The 11829-nt window shown below is 43.4% G+C and overlaps 2 protein-coding genes across 2 annotated transcripts; both read left to right on the top strand.

Annotated features, from left to right (window-relative positions):
- Nucleotides 1-5958: 5958 nt before the first annotated feature.
- On the top strand, nucleotides 5959-6994 carry PG986_013916 (uncharacterized protein; the record flags this gene model as incomplete). Its single annotated transcript, XM_066850138.1, has 3 exons — nucleotides 5959-5995; nucleotides 6061-6856; nucleotides 6919-6994. The coding sequence occupies 3 exons, from the start codon at nucleotides 5959-5961 to the stop codon at nucleotides 6992-6994; spliced, it is 909 nt and encodes a 302-aa protein (XP_066694281.1).
- A 1191-nt stretch (nucleotides 6995-8185) lies between these two features.
- PG986_013915 (N-terminal nucleophile aminohydrolases (Ntn hydrolases)) lies at nucleotides 8186-10864 on the top strand (the record flags this gene model as incomplete). The annotated part of the gene is made up of 13 exons (XM_066850137.1): nucleotides 8186-8336; nucleotides 8402-8448; nucleotides 8519-8574; nucleotides 8647-8928; nucleotides 9047-9320; nucleotides 9382-9589; nucleotides 9658-9668; nucleotides 9728-9832; nucleotides 9967-9995; nucleotides 10050-10113; nucleotides 10248-10314; nucleotides 10426-10493; nucleotides 10547-10864. The coding sequence occupies 13 exons, from the start codon at nucleotides 8186-8188 to the stop codon at nucleotides 10862-10864; spliced, it is 1680 nt and encodes a 559-aa protein (XP_066694280.1).
- Nucleotides 10865-11829: the final 965 nt, after the last annotated feature.

Below are 11829 nucleotides of genomic sequence, written 5' to 3'. Positions count from 1 at the left end.
TAAGAATTTAAGTATTATTTTCGATTAATTTAAATTAATCGTAAATATTAAAGCGAAATATAATATTTTCGACGAAAATATTTTTAATTTCAATAAGACCGGTTTTATAATAAGTATAATCGGGTTAATATTTATCGTAATATACGTCGATTAACGTAAAAAAACGAAATCGGTTTAGTTTAATAATCGGGAATAATTAACGGTTATTAAATATATTAATTTATAAAATTAATATATTCCGCCGTGTTTAATTATTTAAGGTTAATATTACCTCGCGAATTAGTTTCGTAAATACGATTTACCGAGTAATTAAATAATTAAACCGATTTCGAACGGTTAAATTAATAATAAAATAAACTTAAATTAAATTCGGTATTTCGATAAATATATTAAAAAAACGAAAAAGGGCTTTTATTACTTTTTCATTTTAAACGGCTATAAAAGCTATATTTCGGCCTAATTCGAGGAATATTATAAAAATAATAATATTATTACGCTTAATATATTTTTTTACTTTTTTTATTTATTTTAGTTTTTGAATATAATATTTTATTCGCTATTAAAGCGTATATATTCGAAAGAAATCGAGTTATTTATAAAAGCCTCGATAAATAATATTATAAAGCTCGAATTTTTTTTATTTCTAAGGCCGGGTATTTCGTTATATTTATAAAAAATAATATTAAATCCGGATTTAATATTTTTAGTTTAATTCCTTATAATTTCGACGAGGTAATTAATAAACTAAATATATATTTCCGGACGTTTATATTTAATTTATTCCGTTCGGGGACGGCGAGTATTTATAACCTTTAAACGTAGTTTAACTTTAAATAAATAATTAAGTACTTTATTTATATTAAAAAAGGTGTTTATTTATTAAAAAAGTTTTTCGACGCCGATTTTAAATGCGATAAATTAAATAGTAAAGGGTATAATTAAAATATTTATAAAATAATCTTTATACGTAATAGGATATATATATTAAAAGAGGTTAATTTAGTATTTTTTAAACGTTAAAAAGTTAGAAAGTCGTAAGTTTAATTTAAAAAAGCTTTTATTATTAAGGAATTTTAATAGTTATAAAACGAAAAGGTAGAAAAAAGCGTTTAATGCTTAATAAAAGCGAAAATAAAGGTTCGTTAAAAAGGCGAGCGACGGGCGGTAAACGTTATAAAATTTACGGCGAAATAGGTTATAATACGCGAATGTATAAAAAAAAGAAATTAAGCGAGGAATCGAATAACGAGTAGTTTTAATTAATTTTAAACGTTATAATTCAATTAATTTATATAAAAAAGTTGAGAAGTAAAAAAAGTAATCGGCGAAGTAATATAACTAATTTAATAATAAACTACGTTATATTTACTTTAATTTTAACGGTTATTAAAAAGGATACTTCGCTAAATAAAATAAATAAAAATATAATATAACTTTAAGATTAATAATTATATTAATCTATTATTCATTTTAAAGGATATTTTATAACCTTATTACGCTTTAACCTTTAAAAAGTAATAATATTTACTTTAATTATTATATTAAAATAAAGGTTATTTTAATCTTTATAATAGCTATAGCTTTTATACGTGTACCCTTTTTATTATATTAAAACTAATTTTATTAAGGCGGCCTATATTATTATACACTATAAGTTTTAATATATTATAAGCCCGTAATTAAGATAAAACGGTCCCGGATAAGCTCGCCCTCTCTATAAGAGTTTATATTACCCGGAGTGGTGTAAAAGGGTTTTATTACGATGAAATAAGCGGGTCTCCGTCCGTTTAAGGTTATAGAAATCCTAGACCTAGCCTTAAGGGAGGCAACTTTAATAGAGCGAGTTCAGGGGTGATGGTCCATTTAGATCGCGGGTAAAAAAATAAAGGTAATCACACGAAGACATGGGTTGCCACGTAGGGGAACATGCTGAGAGCTCTAGAGGTAATTAGACGGTAAAGACTGATTACAGCATCGCTTCTTAGACATAGCTATGACATCAAGAACGAGAGTCGCATTCTTCGTCTCTAGCAACTGTGCACAAACGTGGCCTGTTTTAAATGTCCATCTTGGGTTCAGCCAAATGCAGGGTCTGCCGTATCGAGTTTTGGAACTAGAAGAATGCAAGGCTGGCAGGGGATTTGTGACCAAGCACTCGGTAGGGTGTCTTGAAAACCTTTCTTCCACGGCGTCGCGCGCTGTTTGCCGTCCGTGTTTGCCTTCGGGTCCGGGTCGGGCTTCTCCATCAGGCCGTGCGCGTCGCATGGTCCAAGGGCCCGTGTCTCACTCGTCCCGCTGATCGGCGTCGAGCCGGACCTCGGCAGACAGAAAGGTTATGGAACTAACCGTTTAATATAACTGGCCTGACGTATATAATTGTGTAAAGGCAAATATATTCCGTATTTCTTTAATTACTACTTACGATTTAAATAGTAAAGCTAGCTTTTAATTAAAATTAAATTTTAAACGTCTTTAAATTATTAAAGCTCTTTACTATTTAAGTTATACTTAAAAATTAAGGGGATAAAGTAATTAAGTTTATACTTATTTAACGAGTTATACTATTATTAAAATTTCGTAGTGCTTATAAAAAAGTAAGCTTATTATACTTTTAATTAAATCTTATAAAAGTTATATTAAGGTTTATAATAAAAATAACTTATATATTAAATATAACGATCGAATATTTTATAAAATAAAAGGATAAAGTAATTTAAAACACGTAACTTAATTTATAAACTTTAACTCGATTAACGTGGTTTACTATTACGCGACGCATATCACTTGGCGACGCACCTTTTCTACTTCTCGACCCTTTTATATAAATTAATTTAACTATAACGTTTAAAATTAATTAAAATTACTCGTTATCCGATTCCTCGCTTAATTTTATATCTTTTTACATGTTCGCGTATTATGACTTATCTCGCCGTAGATATTATAACGTTTTTTACCGGTCGCCCTCCGTTTTAACGAACCCTTATTTTTATTTTTATTAAGCGCTGAACGCTTTTTTTTTGCTTTTTCGTTTTATAGCTGCTGAGATTCCTTAATAATAAGGGCTTTTTTAAACTAGATTCGCGACTTTTTAGCTCTCCGGCGTTTAAAAAGTATTAAATTAGCTTCCTTTAATATATATATTTTATTACGTATAAGGGTTATTTTATAGGCTATTTTGGTTATATTTTTCGCTATTTAGTCTACCGTATTTAAAATCGGCGTCGGAGAGCTTTTTTAATGGGTAAATACCCTCTTTTTAATATAAGTAGAGTGCTTAATTATTTATTAGGGGTTAGACGGCGTTTAAAGGTCGTAGGTACTAGCCGTCCCTAGACGGGATGGGTTAAGTATAGGCGTTTAAAAACGTATATTTAGTTTATTAATTACTTCGTTAAGGTTATAAGGTATTAAATTAAATACGCTAAATCTAGATTTAATATTAATTTCCGTAAAAATAATAAAATACGCGGCTTTAAAAGCGATAAAAAACTCGAGCTTAATAATATAGTTTATAAAAGCCTTAATAAATAGCTCGATTTCTTTCGAATAAACACGCTTTAAAAGCAAATAAAATACTATATCGAAAAGTTAAAGCAAGTGCGATAAATAAGGAGGTATACTAATAATAATAATATCGTTATTTTAATAGTATACCTCGAATTCGGCCGAAATATAGCTTTTGTGGCCGTCGAGAATTAAAAGGCGGTAACGACCCTTCGTTTACAATTTAGTATATTTATTAAAATACTTAATTTAGTTTAAGCTTATTTCGTTATTAATCTAGTTATTAAAAATCGGCTTAATTATTTAATTACCCGGTAAATCGGTTTCGCGGGACTAGTTTACAAGGTGATATTAATTTTAAATAATTAAGAACGGCGGAATATACTAGCCCTACGAATTAATATATTTAATCGTCGTTACTTATTCCCGATTATTAAGCTGGACCGACTTCGCTTTTTTACGCCGCTCGGCGCGTATTACGACGAGTATTAACCCGATTATATTTATTATAAAGCCGGTCTCGTTGAAATTTTAAATGTTTTCGTTAACAATCCCGTATTTCGCTTTTATATTCACGATTAGCGTAAACTAAGTAAAAATAACTTTAAAATCCTCGTAAAAAGCTTTTTAGTAATCGTACCGACAATTTATTTTAATCTTTAAGTCCGGGTTACGATTAATAAAACGCTTAACCTAGTACTTACCGACGCGGTCGCCGCCGCGCGACGCGGTAAAAAAATTAGCTATATTTTTTATATTAGCGAAATCGAGAGGCATCTCTCGAATATTTAAATTAATTATATATTTACGAAGTACCTCCTTTTTAATTAGATTTATTTTACGTCGTTTCGGTCGGATTTCGCGTTTTAAAGTTCGGCCGTAAATTCGATAGCGTAAAATTAATTCGGGTATATTATAAGCTTTTATTATTACTTTTTAGCTTACTTAATTCGGTTCGTTTCGTATCGCTTAAATTATTAAAACTATCCGATCTTTTTAGGATTAATTAGGCATTATAATTATAGAGGTATTACGCGTTAAAGTTTAATTATATTAGAATTAAATTAAAGTGCGTCGCTAAGTAATATACGTCGCGTAGTGGTAAACCACGTTATTACTACGGCGCACTTTAAAAATAAGCTTTTAATAGCTTTATTAATTAAAATAAAGCAGGGCGTGCGAAAAATAGCCCGAGCGGTACTTAATTTTTCCCTACTTATTTAAATAAGGAAATCGTTCCGGTAAAGCTAAACCTTTTTTTTCTTTCCTTATTTTTTTCGGTTTTCTATAATAAAATAGTAATTTATAGTTTTACCTCCCGAATTATTATAACTATAATAATCGTTAAAAAAGTAAATAATATAATACTCGTTAAATATATTAATTTCACGCCGATTTAATAAGTAATATAAAAATTTAAAGTGATAACTTTATTAACTCTCGAGAAGTAATTAAGTAAATCTCGAGGCATTACCCTATTAAACCCTTAAAATAAATTAAATAGAGGGTCATTAACTCCGGCCTTATATAATTTAAAACTAACTTATCCTTTACGTCGGCCCTACATTTTAAAATTAGTTCCAGCCCCTATAAGCAACCGTGCAAGGCTAGAATCGGGTTAAATATTACACGCACTAAGCTGATAACATATGCTTTCGCTGCATACTATATGTACCCAAAAGGTAGTTGAGACATTACTTAGACAATCCGGGGTAGAGCCGCAGGTGCTACGACTAGTACACCCCGAGACAACGAGTCGACCGGTGCTTAGATCGGGGCACACCTGAGACAGCGGGACAGATGCCGCCATTCATCAAACAGGACACTTGATGGCGGATATTGTCTAGTAATTGTGATGTGAGATTATCAAATTTGCCAAGATCTACGTCGCTTAAACTGCACAGCGCATCTACAGCGTATTCGTGATGGCTTATTTCAACTTGTTCTATATATGCATGATTAGTAAGATGCCTGATGCGTGAGAAGGGGGAATCGGTGGCGGAACCAACTTACACATCACACTTAGTTGTTGCCCGGAGGCTAAGCATGGTTCAACCCGTCGGAGCCGCACAAACAGCGCCGCATCCATCATTTCGGGATCCAGGCTTACCGAAATATCAAGAGCGGAAGCCCCCAGAACATGAACCACGCCGACGGAAAGCGAACATTCTCCGTTACAAGCCATCATATGATATTGCATGGCAAGGCATTATTAATCACCCCGTATCGGGTGCGGGGGTATTGAAAAGTCTCCGGGCTGACAAATACGCAGCGTATACGAGGCCTACATATATATAGTAATCGCTTTCACGACTGTGAAAATGGGATACAGTCACCTTGATAGATACCGTAGCTGATCGTTGAGAAACCGCAGTAATCAAAGGCAGGAGCATCTACTTTACAAAGTCACGCACCTCGGTTATCCCCTTGAGTGTAGATTGGTCGTTTGGCATAATGGCACCTACAATTCTGATTGTTGGCGCCACAGGCAGTCAGTACCACATTGAACCAATATGCCTGGAGTAATACCTTGCTTGCTGACACTTGCCGATGCAGATACCGGCCGCAGCACCGCGGTGAGCCTGTCCAACCTCCTCAAGCGAGAGGGCAGCAACAGCCCCTTTGCCGGCCACCGCATCCTCGCCCTCACGCGCTCGGCCCAAGGCGCCGCCGCGCAGCACCTCGCGACGCTGCCCGGGGTCGAGGTGCTCGAGTTCAACTCGGCCACCGTGACCGAGGCCTGGCTGCGCTCCCAGAACGTCGTGCGGGCCTTCGTGGCGTCGGCTGTGGACCCGGCGCAGTTCTCGGACGAGTCGGCGTTCCTGCTCGCGGCGCTGCGGGCGGGCGTCGAGTACGTGGTGCGCATCTCGACGACGGCGGGTAATGTGCGGCCGGACTGCGACGCGTACTACGCGCGCACGCACTGGGCCATCGAGACCATGCTCAGCACGCCAGCATTTGAGCCACTGAAGTGGACCTCGCTGCAGCCCAATGCCTTCTCAGCACTCGCCTTCTTCACGGCCGGCCTGTTCGTGAAGAAGTACCGCGAGACAGGCAGACAGGACGAACCATTGCGGCTGCTCGCAGACCCCGACGCCCCCATCGGCATCATCGACGCCGACGACATCGGCCCCATCGCGGCGCGGCTCCTGCTCCACGCGGACCCCGCCGCGCACAACCGCCGCCGGTACGCCGCCAACGGGCCCGAGGACGTCACGGGGCGGCAGATGGTGGCCATGGTGGAGCGGGCGATCGGGGCGCCCGTGCGGGCGGTCAGCTACAAGGACATGTCGTACGTCGAGGGCATGGCGGCGGCCGCCGCCGCGGACGAGGGGCACCGGACCCTCATCTTGTCGATCCGGCACGCGATGGAGGTGCTGTGGAGGGGGAGGCGTCGGCTTCGACGACGAGCAGGGAGGTTTTGGAGATTGCGGCGCCGAGGACGACGCCGGCGGCTTCTTGGGAGAATGTTTTGAAGGGTTTGGAGTGATTAACACCATTACCTTTGGTTCCTATGTTGCAAGCATTACAGAATTGGATTGCCATAAAGAGAGAGAGAGAAAAAAAGAGGAAAAACGCTATCTCTTTCTGGATTCCAATCTCGACACCTCAGCCTATTCGGCGCTTCAGGGGCACCAATTGCAACTACTGAATGTGCAAGAGCCGCGGCTAGCCGTTAGTGGAGGCATTTTCCGGCAAAACATTCATACTCGCAGGTGCGACTAGAGTTGGCATTATGTATCAAGAAACGATCCCGTCTTGGTATTGGAGATGCCTTTTTCTGCTCGAGGGTGCAAGCACTTGTGTGGTGTGTCCCTTTTCTGTTTCGCACATTAGGTATGTCCGAAATCCCAGGCAGCGGATGTGTTCGTATTGCCCAAGGCCGAGGGAGATGGCCCGAATTCATGATAGAACCGTGACTGCTTTGAGCAACACATAACGAAGATTGTTGCATGAGATAACCGGTCCATTCCGTTGATCCCTGGGGGAAGGATGTTCCACCAACCCAATCAGGCGACTTTCAATGCAGTCTTCAATGTTGGAAGTTGTTGCAACGGATGAGGTGCTCTTGTACCACCAGTACCTGGGTAAAGGGAAAGTGTGTGGTTACCCAGACTCCGAGGGCTCTTTGGATTGGCTCTACGGCTCATTATCCGAGTTCCAACAGCCTCAATGCAACCCAAGTATTCTAGAAGCCTTGATCGAGCACAATTGGATATAACAGACGTCGAGAGCGAGGGACAGGAAAAGGTAAAAAGACTCGACTGGGACGTCAGACTTTGCACCCCACGAGATTCGCAAATTTCCCCACAAACCGCCCAAAATCTGACCGCTAACTTTTTTTTACGCCCACCTGCCCCCCCCCAATCAGAACCCCAAATTGCCCACTGCCTGGCAGGCCTGGCCCCCTGCTGCCCAGTCAGTTTACCCCCCAACAGCGCCTAGAGTGCCTACTGCCCCTCCTTGGTCATTTTCCTTATCGTTTATCGGCCCTCGAAATTTCGAGTCCGCTTTGCCATCGCGAAGCCGGCGCCCATAATAATTTATTGTCTGAACCTCGCTGGCAGGTCTGCCCCTCCATACCCAAACCCATTATCGTCAACGCCGATTTCCCTCCTTTCTTTGCGCCAAACCGTTGCAGTCGCTGTGCAATCGTTCAATTCCTCTACGGCAAGCAAAAATGTGCGGAGTTCTAGGTCTCATCTTGGGTCACGTCGGCGACGATCCGCTGGCGCCCTGCAAGGCCGCTACCGATTTGCATTCCGCCCTCTACTACCTGCAGCACCGAGGCCAAGATGCCTGCGGTATCGCCACGTGCGCTGCTGGAGGAAGTCCGTTTCACCCCTGCCCACCACTCCCCAAAACCTGCCAAAGCGCCACCACTAACGACCACCAGGAGTTTATTCGTGCAAGGGCAACGGCCTTGCTGCCGACGTCTTCAAGGTATTTTCATGAAAAATAAATTCAATTGACTTTCAGCTTGAGAATTTGCCTGTTCTGACATCCACTCAAGTCCAATGGCTCAAGGGTCGCTGACCTCCCTGGTTCAATGGGTATCGCCCATCTGAGGTGAGCACAACTGTTTTTTTTTTTGGGGGGGTTCACAATCACTTCATTGACAAGTCGCTAATCAATCTGCAGATACCCTACCGCTGGCACCTCGTCGTCGGCCGAGGCTCAGCCGCTCTATGTGAACAGCCCCTACGGCATCTGCCTGAGCCACAACGGCAACCTGCCCAACGCGCCGGAGCTGCGTCAATTCCTCGACAGAGAAGCCCACAGGCATGTCAACACTGACAGCGACAGTGAACTCATGCTCAACATCTTCGCCAACGAGCTGAACGAGACTGGCAAGGCTCGTGTCAACGTCGAGGATATCTTCAACGCCCTGTCTCGCATGTACGAGCGTTGCCAAGGAGGATGGTGAGTGCCGCAATGCCGCCCTTTCCCCCTTCTCTTGGTCATCGTCTTCCTGTCCATAACACATCAAGATCCCACAAAATTTGGCCTGCATCCGACGCTGACCCATATTCCCCATCAGGGCCTGCACAGCCATGATCGCCGGTTTCGGCATCCTTGGTTTCAGAGACAGCAACGGCATCAGGCCCCTGATAATAGGCGAGCGTCCCTCCGAGACCTTGCCCGGAGCCACCGATTACATGATGGCTTCCGAGTCCATCGCCCTGCGGCAATTGGGCTTCACAAAGATGCGCGACATCAAGCCTGGTGAGGCCGTCTTCATTAGAAAGGGAGGCGAGCCCATCTTCCGCCAAGTCCAAGAGGCCAAGTCGTACACACCCGACATCTTCGAATATGTGAGTGCTTCATATTTCTTCCACTGCAAATTTTTGAGGCTGGCTAACATTGGATACACAGGTCTACTTTGCTCGTCCTGACACAACCATCGACGGCATCAACGTTTTCAAGAGCCGGCAGGTCATGGGATACAAACTGGCCGACAAGATCCGCCAGCTCTTGGGCGAGGAGGGAATCAAGGAGATTGACGCTGTCATCCCCATCCCCGAAACAGCAAACACATCAGCAGCTTCTGTTGCCGAGAGTTTAGGCAAGCCCTACTCGCAAGGTAAATGCTCCAGAATTATTTATTCTCTATTCGTGCTCCCAAGAACCTTGACTAATATGAAATTCTAGGTTTTGTCAAGGTGTGTGCCTGACCAACACTAATCCGGTCTTGTGAATACGACCCCTAACTTGAATCCAGAACCGCTACATCTTCAGAACCTTCATTATGCCTGGTCAAGGCCAGCGCCAGAAGGGAGTTCGCCGGAAGCTGAGTCCCATCGAGTCCGAATTCGAGGGACGTTGTGTAAGTGATCCATGGATTTACCCCTTTTCTTGCCCAACGTGACCCCGAAAAGTTTGCGGCGGGGCTGCTTGCAATCTTTTTTTTTCTCGGTCTTTCCTGGGTTAGTGTAATTTGCAGTCGCTGATATCGAACAGGTTTTGCTTGTTGATGACTCAATCGTGAGGTAAGTAGAAACCGCCCTTTTGTTTTCCTAGGCACGCAAGCTAACTGTTCTTAGGGGTACAACAAGTAAGGAGATCGTCGTCATGGCCAGGGAAGCAGGTGCCAGGAAAGTGATTTTTGTAAGTCGCCACCACCCATCATTATTATCCCACCTCTCAGGCATGTCCTCAACGACTATTTAACGGCACACTATGAAGGACGTTTCTACTTTTCTTTCACGGGGGTTTGTCCAGATTCTAACTCCTGGTTGTAGGCGAGCTGCGCTCCTCCGATCACATATCCTCACATCTACGGCATCGACCTGGCTTCACCTCAAGAACGTAAGTTGACTTACATACCTCATACATCCATGTCAAAACTCGGAAAGTATTCGTACTGTGTTGGGTGTGCGAACAAATTCTTTGCAGTCCGTGCTAACCCATAATTTCCAGTGATTGCCACAAACCGTGACCGTCAAGCCATTGCGAAAGTCATTGATGCAGACTCCGTCATCTACCAGGTCAGTTACTTCAGCCTTTCAAACTTATGGACATTAGACTAACCTATATATAGAACCTCGACGACCTCAAGGCCGCTTGTGCCGAATGCTCTCCCGAGCACGGCCCCAAGGAGTTCGAGGTCGGAGTATTCTGCGGCAGCTACGTGACGCCGGTGCCTGAAGGCTACTTCGAGCACCTGGCCGAGTTGCGCGGAAAGAAGAAGAAGGCCCCCGTCAACTCGGCCACGGTAGCCAGCAGCGGGCACACGGCGGCGCCGCACCACATCGAGCAGATGATCCAAGACGCGGAACAGGCCAGAGCTGGACTCGCGTCCCCGATACGGGAGGACATCAGCCTCCATAATGTGGCCAGCGACGCGGATAGACGTTAGATAGGCTGGTTTGTGGCTAGGTAGGTTGCTGCATCACGGTGCACGGATGGTAGCTTAGACCCCGGCGGACCACTCTGCGTCTTTCTCTTCACCTACTTGGACTACATGGGCATGGGTCTGCCTGCCAATGGGGCAAAGTCCCGCTCCCAAGTGCCTTGCGACCCCCTTTGGGGCGGGGGCCTAGTACATACTTGGGCACACTGCATGTAATGGACTTTCGATAGACTATTTAGACTACTAGGCATCAATCAATATAGGGGCTTTGCATTAGTGACCGATCCTCGGGAAGGCTGCCCGCCCTCAGCCCTTCCGCCCAAAGTGTCATAGCGAAACGGCTCCTGGGACTTTTCGGCTTTGGGCTTGCTTAGTAAGAAATGAAAACCCATTGTCCCGTCTGACCTCTGCTACATACCTATTGTGCCCACGTGGACTATTTGCTGACTGCAGGGGTGAGTATACTGGCTTTGGAGGCTTATCTCTTTTGTTTGTCGTCTTTTGATGTCGGTAAGCAGTATATCAGGTGGGGTATAAAAGCACCAACGCTGTGCGGTCATGGCCTCGCTACGACAACGACAATGCACACGCCGACACCGCATGCTTTGAAACTGATGATGATGGAGCACTTCTCCAAATACATCCTCAGTCTACTCTCCAACAGGAGGCCCCCCAGGTCTGTTAGGTGGCACCAGCTTGGCCATACTGGCCCTGTATACCCTCGAGGAAGCGAGCGACGGCCCTCAGCCAGGCTAAACTCAACAACTACACCACTGACGCCTACGACTGGCCCAACGAGGTCATAGCCGTCACCGGCGGCTCGAGCGGGATCGGAGATCTCCTCGTGCGCAAGTTTGCCGAGCTTGGGGGGGTGCTACGGTCATTAGTCTCGACATTGCGCCGCCCAAGGAGTCTTTACGTATGTGTCATACCACAGAATCCCCTGGGGCCTTTTGGGAAAAAAGAACACA

This window comes from Apiospora aurea (genome assembly GCF_038362705.1).
Source record: "Apiospora aurea strain CBS 24483 chromosome Unknown utg000009l_segment0_segment0, whole genome shotgun sequence".
Taxonomy (NCBI): domain Eukaryota; kingdom Fungi; phylum Ascomycota; class Sordariomycetes; order Amphisphaeriales; family Apiosporaceae; genus Apiospora; species Apiospora aurea.
This window is presented reverse-complemented; position numbering and strand designations above follow the sequence as displayed.